At 36.8% G+C, this 21,740-nt stretch overlaps 1 protein-coding gene across 1 annotated transcript in view; it reads right to left on the bottom strand.

Moving 5' to 3' along the window:
- The window catches only part of LOC309855380 (uncharacterized protein), a 96,820-nt gene extending 75,350 nt beyond the window's left edge, over positions 1 to 21,470 (bottom strand). The window contains exons 1-2 of the mRNA XM_082715631.1: positions 21,199 to 21,470; positions 4,807 to 4,896 (exon numbers count right to left, since the gene is read on the bottom strand). Of these exons, the coding sequence (XP_082571757.1) occupies positions 4,807 to 4,829 (23 nt within the window). The 5' untranslated portion in view covers positions 4,830 to 4,896; positions 21,199 to 21,470. The remainder of the gene's footprint in view (positions 1 to 4,806; positions 4,897 to 21,198) is intronic.
- Positions 21,471 to 21,740: the final 270 nt, after the last annotated feature.

Below are 21,740 nucleotides of genomic sequence, written 5' to 3'. Positions count from 1 at the left end.
TTTATCTTGCTTTAATAATGTGAATAATAATCATGCCTTATATTTGAAGAGTATTTTGCTTTTTGGTTTGCAAAACTACATTAAATTAGAAATGTAAGTTTTCTCTTAGATGATTTTAGTAAGATATATTCAGTAGCTTAGACATTCATTTAGACATATCATTCCTTCTGTTGATATGTTGGCGATCCTGGCTGAAGAGAAGCTTATATATTGGAAAATGTAGTTATTATTGAGGAACTTCTACATGTTTTAGATGTTAACAGTTTATTTCCTTTAATTCTCCATAATGCAAATGTGTAGCACTATAGAACAGGGGTCAGCAAGCTTTTTCTATAAAGAGACAGATACATTTTAGGCTTTGTGGCCAAAATATGCATCTGTCACATATTCTCTTATGTTTGTTTTTTTCAACCCTTAAAAAAAGTAAAAACCATTCTTAGTTCAACAGGCCTTATTACACAGAGGTGGCCCAGGCCAAAGTTTGCCAGCTTCTGCTACAGAGCATAAATCTAGGGATTCAGGCAAGAAACATTCAACCTACACAAGGAATTCTAATACTAAGCATCCAGATTGCACAGAATGTTAATGAATTTCCATTAAAAAGTTCCGTTCTATTTTTGTTTCTTTGGGAAAGATTCTGAGTTTATTTTTCCAAGGGTAGCTGATCATTTAACATGATCAAAATCCCATCAAGTCTTTTTGTACATAGACAAGCTTATTCCAAAATTAATATAGGAAAGAATAAGACACAGAATAGATAAAACTATCTTGAAAAGGAAGAAAAAAATAGGAGGAATCACTCTACACAATTCAGGCCTACAATACAGGCCTACAATATAACTACATACATATATGTAGTTATATTGTATATAATAGTTATATTGTATATAATATATAATATATAGTTATGTATATTATATATATAGTTATATATTGTATATAACTACAGTGAAATATTGGCAGAGGGATAAAGATAGATAAATGCAACAGAATAAGGAATCTTAAAATAGATCCATACAAATATACTCAATTGATTTTTTTACTAAGGAGCAAAAGCAGTTTGATAAAGATGGGATAGTCTTTGCAACAAATGTTGTTAGAACAATTGGACATCCATAGGTCAAAAATAAATCTCAATACAAAAATTAACTCAAGAAAAATTATGGACTTAAATCCAAAGTGTGAAGCTGCAGACCATTTAGAAAAAAATGGGAAGAAGTTTTGTGTCTAGTCAAATAGTTCGTAGACTTGACAGCAAAAGCATGACAATGTTGGGTGAAAACTAATAAAATGGACTTCATCAAAATCAAAAGCACTTATTTTATGAATGACAATGTTAAAAGGATTAAAAAAGATAAGGTGCAGACTGGAAGAAGATATTTGCAAACCACACATCTGGCAAAGGACTAGTACATAGAATATATAAAGGATTCCCAAAAAACAGCAGTAAAAAAAGAAAAGAAAGAAAAGTTCAATTAACAATTGGGCAAAAGACATGAGGAGACATTTCACCAAAAAGGACAGGCAGATGGCAAATAAGCACATGGAAAGATGTTCAACAACATAAGCTGTCAGGGAAATGCACATTGCAGTGGCAATCAATTACTCATCATCTCTACCTATCATGATGTCCAAAATTTTAAAAGAATAGATAAATCACTCAGTTCTACTGCTGAAACCAATATTTCACTGTATGTTAAGTACTAAAACTTACATAAAAATTTGAAAAAAAAAAAAACAAAAAAAATTAAAAAGCAAATAACCCGAAATGCTGATAGAGATGCAGAAAAACTGGATCATTTATACATGGCTGGTGGGGATAGAAAATGCTATAGCCACTTTGGAAAATAATTTAACCATTTCATTTTTCTTTTAAATTTTTAAGTAGGTTCCATGCTAGGGGTCTGAACACACGGCCTGAGATCAAGACCTGAGCTGAGATCAAGAGTTGGATGCTTAACCAACTGAGTTACCCATGTGTCCCACTTCAGCAGTTTTTTATAAAAAGTAAATATGCAGGTATGATGTAAATCCAGCTTTTGCACACTTGGGCATTTATCCCACGAAAACCTGTGTTCACATAAAAACCTTAGTAGGAATGGTTCATAGCAGTTTTCTTTTTTTTTTTTTTTTTAAGATTTTTTTTTTAATTTAGTTATTCAACAGAGAGAGACACAGTGAGAGAGGGAACACAGCAGAGGTAGTGGGTGAGGGAGAAGCAGGCTTCCCATGGAGCAGAGAGCCTGATGCGGGGCTCGATCCCAGAACCCTGGGATCATGACCTGAGCCAAAGGCAGACACTTAACCACTGAGCAACCCAGGTGCCCCCATAGCAGCTTTCTTTGTAGTACATACAGACCGGAAATAATCCACATGTCCTTCATTGTGTAAACTGTTAAAGAAACTGTGGTGCCTCCTAACCAGGGAACATTCCTCACTAGGAAAGAGGAGCAAACTATTGATACATATAACCACTTGGATGAATCTCAAAGATACAGAAATGATGAACAGGTCAGTGATTGCCAAATGTGGTTGGGGGAGAGCATGTGGCTCTGAAGGGGAAGCATGAGGGATCTGTGTGGTGACGCAGCTGTTTTCCTTTCTGACCATGTCAATGACAGTATCTTAGTTCTGATATTACACGTGTACACTGTTGCAAGATTTATTTTTTTTTTTAAGATTTAATTTATTTATTTGACAGAGATAGCAAGTAGGCAGAGAGGCAGGCAGAGAGAGAGGAGGAAGCAGGCTCCCTGCTGAGCAGAGAGCCTGATGTGGGGCTCGATCCCAGGACCCTGAGATCATGACTTGAGCCGAAGGCACAAGCACTGAGCCACCCAGGCGCCTCTGCTGCAAGATTTTTATTGATGTGACTAGATATAGGGTTCTTGTGATCTTTCTCTAAAATGCATATGCATCTATAATAATTTCAAAGCAAAAAGTTTAATTATAGAATATTTAACAAAGGGGAACATGGCTGGCTCAGTCCACAAAGCATGTGACTCTTTTTTTTTTTTTTTTTTTAAGATTTTATTTATTTATTTGTAGGAGAGAGAGGAGCGAGAGTGAGCACAGGCAGACAGAGTGACAGGCAGAGGCAGAGGGAGAAGCAGGCTCCCTGCCAAGCAAGGAGCCCGATGTGGGACTCGATCCCAGGACACTGGGATCATGACCTGAGCTGAAGGCAGCTGCTTAACCAACTAAGCCACCCAGGCGTCCCAGCATGTGACTCTTGATGTCAGGGTCGTGAGTTCAAGCCCCATGCTGGGCATAGGGCCTACTTAAAAAAAAAATAAAAGTAATCTAAAAAAATAAATAAATAAAATATTTAACATGAATACAGGGGGAAGTGCTATAACACCACCTTTCAGTTAATTTTTAGAGAAATTTACACTTAATTTGGGCATTAACTTACTTTTGTGGTCTAGCTCTTAAAAGTGGAGAGGCTATTATGAAGTGTACATAGGCTCATAAAAATCATAATTCCTGAACAGGATGGGCAGGAGCTTTCAACAGAAGTGCTTGCTATATTTCTGCTTACAAATTTGTCCAAATATGATAGAGGATGGATGTAGGCAGGCATATCGGACAAAATTTGGACCAGTGAGACTCCTTCCCATGAATTTGAATATTAGAGCTAAGAGAGGAGAATTAGCCTGGTGGTGGAACATTTGGAAGGGAGGCTTGGAGATGATTGAAGGCCACGCTGTTCACTATAGGAGGAAACCAGTCTGCAATAAGAGAAAAAGAAATCAGGGCACCTGGGTTGCCCAGTTGTTTATGCATCTGAGCTAGAATTTGGCTCAGGTCATGATCTCAGGGATTTAAGATGCAGGTTTCAAAGACTTTCAGAGTCTTATTATCAGATCTACCCATATACCAGAGTTAACCAACCAACCAGTAGGAAGAAAGAAGCAGAGACTAAAATCAGAGTAAGAATCTTGGCAGTGGGAGCGCCTGTGTGGCTCAGTGCGTTAAAGCCTCTGCCTTCGGCTCAGGTCATGATCTCAGGGTCCTGGGATCAAGCCCCATATCGGGCTCTCTGCTCAGCAGGGAACCTGCTTCCTCCTCTCTCTCTCTCTGTCTGCCTCTCCGCCTACTTGTGATCTCTGTCTGTTAAATAGATACATAGAATCTTAAAAAAAAAAAAAAAAAAAAAAAAAGAATCTTGGCAGTGATTGACCTTTTCCAGTTATCTCTGGGAAAGGAAAAGAAATTTCTTTCTCTTTCCCTCTCCTTGTGTTCTTGTGGATGTAAACCATTAATAGAGCTATTAATGATTACCTAAATTGTTGAATTATGTTAACTTGTCACTTCTTGGGACATGAGTTTTGAGGGGAGAAAACATATATACATTTTATACACATAGATATCTATGTACGAATCTATATAAATTTTATATATATATGGGTACATATACAATGTATGTATCAGGTCTCATTAAAAATGATTCACACTCATTTGTTTGCTCTTTTTAAACGTAATTTATGCAATAAATTATTTCTTCACTCATGACATACAGTCTTATAAATATTATCTACATCAACTTTGGAAACTATTTCTCCCCCATTTGATCCACTTGGAAGAAAATCTCATTTCTCAACCACTAAGTGATCTTTATTATCCTGCATGAGAGATGGTGTAAATCAGTATGCAAAACCCACTGCCTTTATATAAGGAACAACTTTCTCTTAACAGGCTATATTCGGAAGGAAATGGGAGAGGTAGCAGTATGTTGGAAATCCTTTTTATCCATAACTGTTTTTCCTCTAGTTGAAATACTTTCTACTCAGTTGATAGCCATACCTTAAGTTTCCTTTCCAAGCCATGCTTCTGTGGGTAGACTTACTTTATACAAGCACACTTCGGAGATGTTGGGGGTTTGGTTCCAGACCACTATAATAAAGCAAATACCACAATAAAGTGTGTCAAATGTATTGTTGGGTTCCCCAGTGCCCATACAAATGATGTATGTGCTATACTGTGCTTTATTAAATGTGCAATAACAAAAAAAGTACATACTTTAGTTAAGAAATCTGCTATTGCTGAAGAATGCTAACTATCATCTGAGCTTACAGAGAGGTATAACCACTGATCACAGATCCCCGTGATAAATAAAGTGATACTAATGAAGAAGCTTGGAATATTGTGAGAATTAACAAAATGTGGCGCAGAGATATAAAATGAGCAAATGGTGTTGGGAAAATCGTGTCAGTGGACTTGCTTGATGCAATGCTGCCACAAACCTTCAACTTGTTAAAAAAAAAATGCAGTAGCTGTGAAATGCTATAAAGCAAAGCACTTAAAATAAGGTATGTCTATATTATCGCGTATCCCCTATATGCTATAAACACATTCATACCCATGTTTCTTCCCATTAAGATAATGTATAATTGAAAAATTAAACCATGTGTCTTTTTTCTTATGAGATTCTTAGAGGTTCTTTTAGACAATTCCTTCCCTAGCTATCAGTTACGTCAAGGGTATATTCAAGCAGCATATTATTAGAGGAGCTGCTCAATGTCTTGCAAGTGATCTCTCATCAAGATGTCTTTCCTGGATGACACAGCATGGTGATATATTGCTGGAATGTCAGATACCCAGAGCAAGCGTTCTAAAGGTGGTCCATAGCCTGGTACATTTTAAAAAATCACCAACATGTTTTTCTTCAAATTTCAGGTTGATTTAGGAAGCAAAAAGATGCTTTTGATATAGAAGTTTCAAAGACTTTCAGAGTCTTATTATCAGATCTACCCATATACCAGAGGAATAACTCAGTAATGAATCAAAACCATTTTTTGCTAAGACTCTACTTTCAGTATTATTTAGAAAGTTCAATTTCCTCTGAGATCTAATCTTTAAACGACTATACATTTGAAAAATTTCCCTTAACTGCCAATTCTTCTACAGCTAAATGATGCCCATATCATTTTATCTTTTATGGGTTGTTTTCTGACTAGGAAGGGAATATATACATAGTAATAAGAACATAAGAGTCCAAAGAAGAAGTAGAAAAAATTCCCTTTATACAAGAAGTCAACATTAATATTCTGGTATATTTCTTTCAACCTTTTGTCTCAGAGTATCTTTCATATCATGGTTTATATAAAAATTTTATTGTGAGTTTTTCAGTTAATATTGTAATATTAGCATAGTCGCAGCTACAAAATTTTGTAAACATTTTATCAGCTGTAAAATTTCCCATATTCTGAACAAACCTGATTTTGTACTAGAATTTATCTATTGCTGGCCATATATGTTGTTTCCAATATTTTTGGAAATATAAATAGTTATGAGATGAATATTTTGGCATGAAGATTCTTCTTTCTATATCTTAGATTATTTCTTTTGTTGGGTGTTTAGAAGTATAATTGTGACATCAATGATTATGAGTATTTTTAAGGCTCATAATCTTACTGCCAAATTGCTTTCACTATTTCTCAGAGAGCTGAAAGGAAGGGTGGTTAATTTTGCTAAAACAGGATACAATGTTATTAAGTGGGTACAACCAGCCAGGATAACATGTTAAAACACAATGGACCTCAGATTTCATAGTAGTATTTTAGAGTCATCCCGAAGGACTTCTCTCCTACATCATTCAATTCAATTTCATTTAATTTCTGAAATTTCAATAAAAACATAAAAATTAAATACCAGTTTTAGAGAAAGAGCTCCCAATATAAATTGTACATTATATAAAAACACTTCACAAAAGTGTTTCTATAGTACCATTTCAATGCCACCTACCTATCTTTGGCTAAGCCAGTGAGCAATTCCTACTAATCACTGCGAAAACTCATACCCTGACTACAGAAACAGTGTTCAAACAAGGTCAAGCAGGGGAGAAAAAAAGGAGAATTGGTCCTTGGGCAGAATTAAAGCTCAGGTTGTAAGGTGAATCTAGCAAGGGATTATTTATCATTTCATTAAATGGATCATACCAGGAAAGATGAAGCTGTTGAAAACAACATTTTTAAATTTCATATTTATCTGTGTTTGACTCTCTTATGATTAGCTTACTTTATCATACATTATTTGATAATAAGCTAAAATTTCCTAAAGAAAATTCACCAAGATGTAACAGCTACAGGTCTTTTGAATATGAGCTAATCTGTACTCTGTTTTTGTTTGTTGGTTTGACCAACTTTACTACTCCCTTTCCCCTTGTTTTCTTTTGTCAAATTAAAAAGCACTGATTAGGGGTGCCTGGGTGGCTTGGCGGGTTAAGCCGCTGCCTTCGGCTCAGGTCATGATCTCAGGGTCCTAGGATTGAGTCCCGCATCGGGCTCTCTGCTCAGCAGGGAGCCTGCTTCCCTCTCTTTCTCTGCCTGCCTCTCCATCTACTTGTGATTTCTCTCTGTCAAATAAATACATAAAATCTTAAAAAAAATAATAAAAAGCTCTGATTAGATACAAAGATCTCTTTCATTAGTCTTAGGATATGCTACTTACAGAAAGCTTTGATTAGAGTATGTGTGACATTTGTAACATTTATACACCATTCTATTAGATGACTATGCTTTCTCTAGCCATTTCTTATTTTTAAACAACTCTGTATTTTGTATCTCTATTTCATGACTAGGAAAAGGGATGCTTGTGGAGGTGATATACTTTGTCCAATGTCATTTATTCAGGATGAGTATATTTGGTCATGTTTTACTGATTTGAATTTGTGGTCTTTTCAATACACTACACTGACTATGGTTTCCTAGCTTTTCACAAGTGGTCTCAACAATTTTAATAACCTGATGTTTTGAAAAGTAGAAGAGTTCATAATAATGAAATCAATGAAAGCCTATGGAAAAAAGTCATAGATTGATGTGAGGACTTTGTAGAAAATCATATTGGTTGTTTACAGTCAACATCTTTTTAGATTGATTATAGTGCCCATAGGTTCTGATTGCTTATTGCCTATTACTTTTCTTCCTAATATTTTGAGTATCTAAAAAAAAAAGATATACCTGTGGTAGTTAGGGACCTGGAAAAAGGATATGCAGAAGAGCAACTGCTGATTTAAATCAAATAGCAAAATATTTATTGTTCTATTTTTTCCTGAACTTCCTTTTGCTCTACGAATATGGAAATGAATTCTAAAGATCAAAAAGACAATGTGACACACAGTGTCTGCCATTCTAATATGACCTGAACAATAGAATTATCTCACCTTTTTTCCTCAATTTTGATTTATAGTCCTGAGATCATATTTAGGTACATTAAACAGAAAGTCAGTTTTTTTGTCAGATTTTGTTGTATTGACCTCTCTTTGCCTGACACTAATTGCCATCCTTGTCAACAGCTTCATGGACAAACCCAACAGCTCACTGAGCACAGAGCCTGAACCCATCTCCCTGATAATTACCAGGCAGTACCTGTGGACTCATAAGGATGTGTCACCATTGTCAGTTCATGAATGTTCTGTTCATGAACACTAACATATGCTCCATTAGAGAGGAAATGGGAGGAGTGGGAACAGAAGAAGAAAGTCTAGAATTGTCAGTTACCCAACTTGCTCATTTGTTCACAGACACTTGAAGACGAATACTAGTTTACTGTTTCTTTATTATAATCCTATACTCAAGCAAATTCAGAAAAAACTCTGTAGGCAAAGATTGCATGGTAGGTTGCTCAGGTCATGGCTTTGGATGAAAATGCTATTACTTCTGCAAACAAAGATGTCCCTTCCTATTAATGGGAATGTCACTTCGGATTCTGTTACCTTTTGACACGCTACCTTGTGACTTCATTATAGCCAACAGGCAGCCATACAGCACTTTATTTCAGAATAGTAACAAAATGGTGTTGATTACTTAAGAATAAGTTGTTGGTAGCCTTAATGAGCTAAAGATCATCTTATAAAGACTTAGTAATATTTTCTTCATTCCCCTTTATCCAGTGATAAGATATATGGTGTTCTAAAGCTTAACTAAGCACAGTGCATTAATAGATTTTTAAAAAATCACTTTGTGAGATTTTCTTGATTCTGTTTTATAATAATCTCCTGTTGATTTCCTAAAAGTTCCCGAGAGGTTTGAACTTTAGATTAATTTAAAAATTTGCATCATGTTTTTCTGGTTGCTGGTTCCTAGATGAGTGCAGAACTGGTTTTACTGTTCTTCAAGCCCTGATCACAAAAGAGGGATGTCTTCAAGGGAAAAGAAAGCATAGCTATTTAAATTAAGGCAATTTATTAAATTACTTTGTAAAATTTACTATTATGGTGGAAACATCTAAAGAATAAAGCTACCTATAGCCAAATATATTATATTCTTTCCTAGTTGGATTGTCATGCAAGAGTATTTTTTCCACATTTCCTGATTTCTAAATAACATTTAAAATATCTTAATTATCAAATTACTTCATTTTTAGCTATGGCTTGGTAATAAATGCTAAAGCATAAGTGGTACGGATTTCTTTTTCCATTTGGGAAAACTTTTATATATTTCTGACTCTTTAAAGGCTATGAAGACAGAACAGGATCACGTGTGAGAACATGCTACTGCTGATGGTAGTGGGTAACCATTCTTTGTAGGAGAGCCAGGGAACCTGAGACAGAATGGCTGAGATTTTGAAAACCTCAGTGAATTTAAAAAAAAAAAAAAAGTTAATTAACAAACTGAAATACTTAAAAATTAGAATGCAGAAAATATTTATATATACTTAATATAATATACAAATATATATTCATGCTATTTATTACATATTTATGTTTTTATTTATATTTATAGTTACTATACTACATAAATATTTACTTATAATTATATGTTTATTGATACATTTATATTTCTCTGTTTGGGGCAAGTTGAAAGGGTAGCGGTGCTCAGAGCCAAGAATGTCCCACCGACTTCTGCAAGTGAGCAAATGACTTTTTATCAAACGGATACATGCTGATCTGGTAGAAGAAAGTTCTAGAGGAAAAACCAGCTGTAAAGGACCCAGTGTAAGAAATAGCTGGATTCATTGGAAAAACACAAAGAAATTCAGTGTATCTAAATCCCTGCTGGGATATAGTGGTGTGTAGACTCTAGAGAAAAGAGATGTGTTTGCAAAGTTGGGCTGGACCCTGATGGTGGGATTTATACCCCACAAATAGGGTTTGATTTGAATTCTTAAAGTGGTAAGAAGCCATTTAAGAGTTCTATAATCTAATTGCAATAAAATTGTTCTGGCTTCTGTGTGGTAAATGAACAGAAGTTGGGCAACAATTAGATAAAGAGACGTTGCAGAAGTTGGTGACTTGGAGTAAGGGAGTCACAGGGCACGTGGAGATGAGTGGATGCATATGGGAGACATTTTGAGAGTAAAGTCAAATTATGAGGGGAGCGAGCACCACAATGGATGAATCCCAGGCTGATAATCTTTTCTTAGAGGCCAAACTCTTCCACTAGAGTTAAAGAGCACCCCTATCCTGTAGTTTAGAGTCATCCTAACTGGGGGACCAACCCTTTTCTTTGTCAAGTGGAATGTCAATCACCCAGGCCTGCCTTCCTGCAGGTGCTGTTAATACTTTCTGCCCTGCTCTGGTTACCGCTGGGCATGACTCTTGCCAACCAGACTCTCTTGGTCAGGCTCCCAAGATTACAAATATATTCCAAACAAACAAAACACCCAAACAGTTAATTTTTTAAAACAAACTGGTGGTTGCCAAAGGGGAGGTGGATAGGATTGAAGTGAAGCAATTGAGGGGGTTAAGAGGTACAAATTTCCAGTTTATTTATTTTATTTTTAAAGATTTTATTAATTTGACAGACAGATCACAAGTAGGCAGAGAGGCAGGCAGAGAGAGAGGAGGAAGCAGGCTCCCCGCTGAGCAGAGAGCCCGATGCGGGGCTCGATCCCAGGACCCTGAGATCATGACCTGAGCTGAAGGCAGAGGCTTTAACCCACTGAGCCACCCAGGCGCCCCTACAAATTTCCAGTTTAAAAAAAAAAAAAAAAAGATTATGATGTAAACTTTCCTGCTGTTCTTAGCTGTATCCTACAGCCTGGAACAAATTAATAAAAACTGGAGCTAGAATAAACCCTAAAGAATATTTAGTCTAATCCCCTCACATGACAGAGGAAGGACTTAGAGTTCTGAATTTTAAGGTGACTTGTGCAGAATCATACAGCCATACCCAGGTCTAGAACTTAGGTCCATTTTGCAAGGGAGAACTCTCTCATTTGGGGAACACTTTGGCAGTTAAACCTATGCCTAAAATCTTAGATCTAGTGAAATTCCTTTAAAGTAATAATAGGATTGAGAGGTCCTTGTTGCCAGTAGAAATCTGCATGGCCAAGGAAACAACACTCAACATTCATGAGTCATCATTGAAGAAAACTTGCAAAAAGTAAACTTGCTTTCCCATAAAGGAACAGGAAAGGAGGCCCTCAATATAGATCAAATACTAGATGATGTAATTTTTAATATTTGCCAAACAAAGATGATCCATTGGGGTCTACTTATTCTAAATGTACATTTTTAGAAGTGGTATTTCAGGGTAAAATATACTCATTTCCATCACTTTTGATATATATTGTCAAATTGTCTTCCAGAAAAGTTTTATATTCTCGAGAGCAGCAAATGACAATGCCTCCCTTGTCAAAAACAGATCTGTGAATATATTTGACTACTGCCATCAGCTTAGCAGAAAAGAAAAAAGAAAGCTCAAATGAAAGCCAATCATAGCTGTGAGTTGTGGAATAAGCCAACCTCCTTTTTTTTCACCAAGAATTTTCTCGCCAGAACTTTGTAAAGGGAATGCATGGATTGCAGACCTGCTGCCCAACATATCTGTTTTCCAAAAGCTGATTTATGATTCTCAGACATTTCAGAGTTCGAAGTCAAGAGAGTTGAAGCAAATGGCTCGGTCACCTTTTCATCCCAGCCCTGTTTCACCTCGCATGCAAAGAGCTTTATGCACACCTACATCACACTCTGATCTACTTTTTCCAAACTCTATTCAGGTGACTTCCTCAGCAGCTTCTCCTTGGCCACTTGTCACCCAAACTCCCATATACTAATGTCATGGGATATCCTGAGGGCACATGCACAGGGAAGAAGATCTTACAGGATGCTTGCTATTTGGATCTCGGTCCAGGGAAGGAAAGCCTATGCTTCTACGTGGGAATGCTCCTTGGCCCATGAAGAAGACTCAGTGGAGAAGGGCTAGGATAGTGTCTTCTAAATGTGGAGTCTAGGTCAGGGCCCTCTCTTATTGGATCTAAGCATGGTAATATTTACCCAAGTTATAGGGGACAACTAGTGAGGATTAAAAGGGATCAGGGTATTGGAGTTGGGAGGCAGGTTTTGTTTATATTTTATTTATTATCTTTTAAACTAAAGTATAGTTGACACAAATTATGTTCATTCAGGTGTGCAGCATAATGATTCCACAACTCTGTGTGTTACACTATATTCACTACATGGGTAGCTACCATCTGTCACTATACAATGTTATTATAATTCCATTGACTATATTTCCTACTCTCTATCTTTTATCACCATGACTTATTCATTGCATAATTGGAAGCCTGTATCTCCCATTCTCTTTTGCTCATTTTGCCCACCCTTTGCTCCCTGCCCCTCAGGTTCTGCTTTGAAATTGAGTTTTCAAGGTAACCATTTGAGAAGATAAAATTTAAATAAAATCTTAATAAAAGAGGGAGAGTTGGGGCATCTGGGTGGCTCAGTGATTTAGCATCTGCCTTCTGTTCAGGTCATGATCCCAGGGTCCTGGGATCCAGCCCTGCATTGGGCTCCTTGTTTGGCAGGAAGCCGGCTTCTCCCTCTCCCACTCCCCCTGGTGTGTTCCCTCTCTTGTTGTGTCTCTCTCTGTCAAATAAATAAATAAAAGCCTTTTAAAAAAAAAAGAGGGAGAGCTAACTATAAGTTATCTAGAGAAGAGTATTTAGGCAGAGAGTAGCAGTAAGTGCAAAGGTCCTGAGGTAGGAGCATGCCTTGCATATCTCATGAACAGCAAGAGGCCGGTGTACAATGGAGCAGAACGAGTGAGAGAGACAGAATTGAGATGAACTCAGGGAAATGCTGGGGGTGAGGATGAAGTATGGAGATCATACACGGACTTGTTTGGCTCTGTAAAGCCTTTCCTTTTACTTAATGAAACAGGTAACATTTTATAGGTCAGAAATGTAAGATGATTCACCTTACATTTCCAAAGAGCAGTCTGATGGCTGGGTTGATAACAGATCCTTCAGCAGTGGAAGAGTCAGAGGCATTAGTTAGTGGGAGATTATAGTTATTCAGGAAACAAATGTCTAGATGAGACACAGTTGGATTTTTGATATATGTTAGGATAGAGTCAGCTGGATCTATTCTGTGAGATTAGAGGTCAAAGGTGAGAAAAAAAGAATAAAGGAGAATAAAATGTGGGAAAAGCAGCCTTTGGGGAGATAATACCAGGAATCCAGTTTTAGATTTGTTGTTCTGATATGTCCACGATTTGATATTAAAGTAGTTATATGGATTTTAACAGTTGGATATACGATTGTGACATGGAGGACACTTGTCCAGGCTGGAGGTATACATTTGGGCTTGAAGATGGTTATTGAAAGTTACAGGACTGCGTAAATTTGCCAAGGGTATTAGTGTGAATGAACTGGGAAAAGACAGAACTGAGCTGTGGGTCCTTCAGGGAGAAAAGCAGGATCAGCAAGGAGGCTGGGGAGAGTGACTTTAGAAGGTGGTGTCCTACAAGCCAAGTGGAGAAAGTCTATCAAAGAAGAGGGAGGAATCGACCAGGTCAAAGGCTGTAGTGTTCAAGTGAAGGTAAGAACTGAATATGGCCATTAGATTTAGCAACAAAGGCATCATTGTTGGACTTATCAAGAGTTTCCTATGGGCAAAAGCCTAATTGGAGTGGATTTAAGTTAGAAGGGATGGAGGGGAATTGGAAAATTAAATATAGACAATTATGTGAAAAGTTAAAATATATACAAAATTAACAAAAAAGTATTTAAAATTCCAACTCTCTGCTTAAAAATAATCATGGCTATTTTAGTATACTTTCCTTACATGTGTATATATTATCAAAGACGTTTATACCTTAAACATTCTGAGTCATTAATTATTCTATAAAAGCAAGATTTTAATTATTATAAAAGCAATAGTCCATGGCACTGCCATACAAGTATTTATTTAACTAATCCCTTAGTATTGGGTTGTTTTCTCATTAGTTATAAATGACACTGATATGATAAAAGTCATCATACATAAAGCCTGGTAAACATCTCTGGCTATATTTCATTAGAATAAATCCATAGACATAGAATTACAAGGTCAAGAGGTGTGAACATTACTTCTTATGATATATTCCCCTAATTTGCTTTCTTGAAAGGCAGAACCAATTTATACCCTTTTCATTAAAATATAGGAGGGCACTTTCTATCACTTGTTTGACAAGTGGAGGGTTTACAATTTAAAAACAATGTTGTTTTGGTAGTAGCAAACTTTTAGTTCACTGGTATAGTTTGGTTTTATTTGATATCTAATAAATGTGAATATGTTAATAAATTTGATTATCTTAATATCTTAAGTTTATTGGCTTTTTGTTTTTTTTGTTTTGTTGTTTTGCCTATATAAGACAAGTTAGAGTTAACTTTTCCAAGTTAATCTGGATAGTCATTTTACTCATTTTTCCCTATTACTTGTGTTTTTTAATTAATTAATTAATTTAGAGCACTAGCAGGGGGAGAGGTAGAAGGAGAGGGAGACGAGAATCTCAAGCTGACTCCACACTGAGCATAGAGCCCAGTGTGAGGCTTGATATCATGATCCTGAGATCATGACCTGCGCCAAAATCAAGAGTCTGACAATGAACTGACTGAGCTACCCAAGCACTGCTATTACTTGTATATTTTTAAAATATTTTATTTATTTATTTGACAGAGATCACAAGTAGTTAGAGAGGCAGGCAGAGAGAGAGGAGGAAGCAGGCTCCCTGCCAAGTAGAGAGCCCGATGCGGGGCTTGGTCCCAGGACCCTGAGATCATGACCCGAGCTGAAGGCAGAGGCTTTAACCCACTGAGCCACCCAGGCACTCCAATTACTTGTATTTTTAATTAATATATTGCTAATATTAGACACTCACCTTGCAAATATACTGCATCCATCCAGATATGGGTGTTAATTTTCTTATTTTCAGTTACGGTTTCATTGTGGAGAAAGGAAATCTAATTTACGTGCATTTTATATTGTGAGTTCACAGAGAGTCGTATTTTTCCCCAAAATAAACAAACATCACAGTAGCATTTGTTGAATAATTTACCTTTCCATTACTGCTTTGAAATGTCACTTTTACTTTAACTTACAATGTTTTATATAATTAATATATTAATATTCATATTAACATAATAAATATATAATATATTCCTGGACTTCTGTGTTTGTTAAAGGAACTCTTTATTCTTGCATAAGTTTCATATTCTTTAGTTATTTCTTTACAAAATATGTCAAAATCTGGTAAGCCAAATTCCTTGGCTATTCTTGTGTATATATTTCTCCGGATAACTTTGGAACTGTATTGTCTTGCATTTGTCCAAAACATGGTAGGAGTTTACACTGGAAATGCAATCTATCCCTACATAAATTTAAGTACTCCTTTTGAAAAACTTTATTTTTAAATTTTCCTTATTTATTTTTCAAAGTATTTTTTTTTTAAGATTTTATTTACTTATTTGACAGACAGAGATCACAAGTAGGCAGAGGCAGGCAGAAGAGAGAGGAAGGGAAGCATGCTCCCTGCTTAACAGAAAGCCTGAAATGGGGCTCTATCCCAGGACTGTGAGATGACAACCTGAGCCGAAGGCAGAGGCTTTAACCCACTGAGCCACCCAGGTGCCCCTATTTTTCAAAGTTTTATGGTAGCATACCTAAGTCAGTAAATGTGCTGTATCACATTAATAGAATGGAAAGTTAAGATCATATAATCATCCTAATAGATGCAGAAAATCATTTCACAAAATTCAACATCATTTGTAATAAAAAGTCTCTACAAGTTGGTTATAGAAGGAACATATCCCAACATAATAAAGACCATATGTGACAAGCCCAAGGCTAATGTCATACTTAATAGTGAAAGGCTGAGAGCTTTTACTCTAATATCAAGAACAAGACAAAGATATCCACTCTCACCACTCTTTTTCAACACAGAGCTAAGAGTCTTAACCAGAACAATCAGGCAAGAAAAAAAGACATAAAGTTGTAGGGTATGGTGTCAATATACAAAGCCCAGTTTCATTTCTATACACTAGCAACAAATTATACAAAAAGGAAATAAAATAACACCATTTGTAAAAGCCTCAAAAACAATAAAATACTTAGAAATAAATTTAACTAAGGAGGTGAATGATCTATACACTGAAATCTATGACTCTGATGAAAGTGATAAATAAGACACAAATAAATGGAAATATATCCTTTGTTCATAGAGAAGAATTCATATTGTTAAAATGTTCATAGTACCCAATCTATAGATTGGTTATATATATAATACCTAAAACTATATATAGATTCAATGCAATCCCTATCAAGATTCCAAGGGCATTTTTTATTAAAATAGAAAAAAAGCAGTGTATACAAAAAACTTGTGTGGAACCACAAAAGACCCCCCAATGGCCAAAGCAACCCTGAGGAAAAAAAGAACAAATATACAAATACACACACATGTGGGACAAAATCAAGAGACCAACAATAAACCCTTGCATATGTGATGAACTAAATATTTGAGAGAGGAACTAGGAATATTCAATGGGGAAAGATGCTCTTTTCAATAAATGGTACTAGGAAAATCAAATTTTCACATGCAAAAGAATGAAATGGGACCACTAGCATACACCACTCACAAAAATTGGGGTGCCTGAAGAGTTCAGTCAGCTAAGCATCCGACTCTTGATTTTGACTTGGGTCATGGTCTTAGGGTCCTGAGATAGAGCTCTGCATCAGGCTCTGCACTGGGCGTGGAGTTTGCTTAAGATTCTCTCTCTCCCTCTCCCTCTGCTCTTCTCCACCCCACTCACACTCTCTCTTAAACACAAACACACATACACACATGCATATTCATAGAAATTAGCCAGAAATGCACTACAGACTTAAATGTGTGACCTGAAACCAAAACCCCTAGAGAAAAATATAGGGAAAAAGCTCCTTGACATTGATTTTGGCAATGATTTTATGAATATGGTACCCAAAACATAAGCAACAAAAGCAAAAATAAAGAAGTGGGAATTGTCAAACTAAAAAGTTTATGCACAGAAAAAAAAAATCAGCAAAATGAAAAGGCAGCCTACAGAATGGGAGAAAATATTTGCAAGCCATATATCTAATAAGGGGTTAATAGCCAAAGTATATAAAGGACTCATACAACTCAAAAGCAAAAAAAACAAAACAAAACAAAATACAAATGGAAAAAAACCCATGATAATCCAATTTAAAAATGGACAAAGATCCTGAATATACATTTTGCCAAGGAAGGTACTCAAATGTCTGACAAGCATGTGAAAAGGTGCAAATATCGTTAATCATCAAGGAAATGCACATTAAACCCCTAACAAGATGTTGCCTCATAACTGTTAGAATGGCTATAACCAAAATGACAAAGGGTAACAAGTACTGGTGAGGATGTGGAGGAAAAGGAACGCTCATGCACTGTTGGTCAGAATGCAAACTGGTACAGCCACTCTGCCAACCGATATGGAGGTTCTTCAAAAGATTAAAAGTAGAACTATCCTATGACCCATCAGTTTCACCTTTGCGTATATATCTAAAGGAAACAAAATTACTGTCTTGAAGAGACAGTCACATCCATGTGTTCACTGTAGCATTATTTACAATAGCCAAGACATTGAAACAACCTAAATGTCCACTGACAAATGAACGGACAAAGAAAAGGTGACATATATTTAGAGAATGAGCTATTATTTCAGCTATAAAAGAAGAAATCCTGTCCTTTGTGACAACATGGATGAAACAGGGGTATTTTGCAAAGTGAAATAAGTCAGACAGAGAAATACAAAGAGTGTATGACGTCATGTATATGTGGAATCTAAAAGAAATAAACTCATAGAAAGAGAGAAAAAATTAGTGGTTTTCAGGAGTAAGTATGAACTTCCCTTGTGTCTACAGCCTCCCAACTATTCTAGACTGATACACTAATATATATTTATATCTTAATGGTTTGTTAAAATTTTGATTCTCCATATTCACAGTTATGGCGGTCAGGTCTTTTCCTCATGATCTACCACAGATGATACAGTTTAGGTGCTTAGAAGAGCTTGTCTTCCTTCTCCATTCAGGTTATGAGGTTGCCCTGTGGCCTCATCTCTCGATGGGCTCATAAAAACTTATGATTTGTATTTTATATGGCTTTCTTTTTGAGTTGATTGGGAGTGGGTTTTCTTTGTGAGTTTCTGGAGACTAAATGGAAGCCAGTGTTCCGGGTCTTTGTATATGACGTTAAACACTCCTCTTCTTCTCTTAGACTCTGTTTGTAGTACTTCAATTAAATTTGTTCAGTTTACAAACAATGATTCAGAGCACAGATAGCTTCCATGAATTCTGTTTTTGCTCATGCCCTTAGCCCTGTAATGATGAAGATTCTTAACTCCAAAGATTCTGTGCTTCTCTGTCCATCCACTCTGAACTTGACTCTATTGAATAAGAGTAATGAAATGAACATGGTGGAAGACACAGTGTGGCCAGCTGGGGAAAGACAATATTACCTTGTCCCCACCGACCCATTATTGTCATGTATTCAATGGCTATGGAGTATTACATGCATCTCACATAGATCTTGAGCTACAGTTTCTGCCATTGCTGTCCATAAATGCAATATCGTAGCCAAACTGATCTACTGACAATTTCCCAAACATACTTGAATTTATTTGCAAATACTGATCTCCCTTTCTGTAGTGACTTTTCCAATCTTGAACTCCAATCCCCACCCACCCAGCAAATTTATAGTCACAATTAAAAATGTCACCATTGATTCCACTTCTGTGTTTTCCTGAGTTTACCCTCTCTTGCACCTGCCTGCACAAAGTCTTGCAAAGATGAAAGCATATATAACCTGCAAGGCAAGCCTGATGGTCAGCCCAGATCCAGACTTAATGCACTAACTACTTCTTTGTCAGTGAATAATATTTCATTTCTGAATTGCTGAAAGGATGATAAACAAGTCTATATGGTGGTTGTTCTCCACTTATAAAGATCAAGACTTTGAAGCCTAACTTCCTATCAGGGAAAGAAAAATCTGGAAGTATTCAGTCATAATATACATAGATACATGATTTCTCTCAGGTTTCCCTAAGGTTCTCAGCTAATTGAAGCTTCGAAGAATAGGGTCTAGAGCTAAAGGTAGCAAGAAGGGACACAGTAGGGATGCTTCGCAAACTCCTTTTCTTAACTCACAGACCTTAGGGCCTATGTGTGTGATCCTGGCTTTGAGTGATCCAGAATGCCCTGTGCGCTCCTGTGTTCTCAAACAAGTTCTTGTTTGGTTTTCCAGGATTTATTTGCAGTTCCATGTCAGTATTTCTGCAGTAAATGAACCAGGTGCCCACATCATCTGTAACATTTTGAAAGAAGCTCAGTTGAGTCATGGAAACGTATCATGTTCCCTAGTCATTCACCAAGTCCAAGATCTAGATGGATCCACAGACAAGATTTATATTTTTCCAAACAAGACATCAGACACCCAACGTTCCTTTATCACAAGGAAATGGAAACAGCATTTATGTTGCTTTCTGCTTTATGTCCTTTGAACAATGGGTCTGCCGCTAGTTAAGACCAAAGAGCTGCAGGGAGAGAGGCAAGAGGAAGCCGATGGCTTCCTAAAGCGTGACTATGCCATTTACTTTATGATTTTCTGGAAGGAAATTTTCTTCCTCTCACAATAAGAGTAATTATTGTGTCTTGAGGAAAACTGCTTAAATATTAAATTTTGTTTCCTTACTCTGGAAATAAAGTATTTACTCCTACAGATTAAACATATTCAACTGTAATGTTGAGTTGTTCTTGGCTACATTACGTATCATAAATCCACACACAGTGTTTCCTGGGTCCAATACCATGGAAAAAAAGGCACTCAGTAAATGTGGCTATTAATTTTATTCTTTTCTGCTTTCTTCTACTTAGAGGTATAGTCACTTATGTGAAACTGTGGGCTGGGTACAGAAAACAGGGCTGCTGCCCGCATCTTTCATTGTAGCCTGAAAAACAGTCTGAATATACACAGTCCTAAAAACAATTACCCTTAAATATTGCCATAAAAACTTCAATTATTCTTTGTGGGTTTCCTGTAACAAATGAAAAGTAGATAGACAGGGGAAATATGTGAAATCTTTAAAGCTATAATGAGAAATGAGATTGCTTCAGCTTGCTTGGACAAGGAAATATCAAAATAACCAATTTAGTGCATTCAGTAATACAGTGGCTTTTTGAAGAATTAAAATTAAAAAGCCATAACAATAGGCAGTACATTCTAAAGAAAGTGACCTGACCATTTTTGGCTCCTTGTCTCTGTATTCCTACCTCCTCATAAACAGCCCAGTTAGGCAGCAAGGACAAAACAGAGGTGAACAATGGTTTGTTTCTTTTTTTTTTCAATAGAAGTTGGCTAAATTCCTTCATTCTTTTTCCACAGAAAATTGAGAGTTAGAAAGCAAAATCCTCTAAGATGGAAGAAAAAGAGTGGTGTGTGTGTGTGTGTGTGTGTGTGTGTGTTCCCTAGTGAAGCACTTTGGCCCCCTTCAAATTTGCTAGAATTCAAGACCTATCTAAATAGTTTAATCAGATGAGATTCCTGGAGTGATTCACAAACTGCTTTCTTTTCCACCTTCCACGTGCCTCCGCATGCATAAATGTGGACAGTGCTCAGACTACTTCTCAAGCGTATGTATTTAGTCAAGAGACCCACAGCTTCCAGGATGCCCAGAGAAGCTATGCTCCACGCTTGTACCTTGTACACAATGGCTTCCTTGTGAGTTCACCCTGTGACAGAACTTTTCCTCATTGCTTTCGGCCCCAGGGCACCGGTCTTCCTGGTGTTTATGTTATTGTGAGTATACGTCCAGCCTTCTGGCACAGTCCAAATTCCCAAGGTTTCTACGCCACCATCACCACCGCAAAAGCGTATCTACTAAGAGTTCTCTCTGGTTCCGTTCCAGTCAACTACCCATTTATTCTTCAGGATAATGAAATCTTACCTTAAAAACACACTCCTGGGGCGCCTGGGTGGCTCAGTGCATTGAGCCTCTGCCTTTGACTCAGGTCATGATCTCAGGGTCCTGGGATCAAGACCCACTAGGCTCTCGGCTCAGCGGGGAGCCTGCTTCCCTCCCGCCCCGCCTGCTTCTCTGCCTACTTGTGATCTCTGTCAAATAAGTAAATAAAATCTTAAAAACAACAACAACAACAACAACAAAAAGACTCCAGAAGCCTCTTAAATCCAGTAGTGCTGCCCAGGAGCTGCAGTGGAGTCAATCTTCACCAGATAAACTCCAAAGCTACCAAGTTCTGGGTTTTTCAGTTCGCTTTTCAGAAGGAAGTAAATTTACTTCCTAAAACCCTGTTTAGGAATGCATTTCCCCTTTCTTCTTATACCTTCTACCTTGTTTTTAAGAGATTTTCCTGAAATAAATAAATGCAAAGCTCTGGAGGAACTACCAACCTAAGCGAATATGCCAGGCATGACAGAGCAGAAAAGAAACATCTTTGGAACCAGGCTGACTTGGGCAACACAGTCTGT

The sequence above is a fragment of the Mustela nivalis genome, assembly GCF_964662115.1.
Source record: "Mustela nivalis genome assembly, chromosome: 20".
Classification (NCBI taxonomy): Eukaryota; Metazoa; Chordata; class Mammalia; order Carnivora; family Mustelidae; genus Mustela; species Mustela nivalis.
The sequence above is the reverse complement of the archived record's forward strand: the minus strand, read 5'-3'. Positions and strand labels throughout refer to the sequence as shown.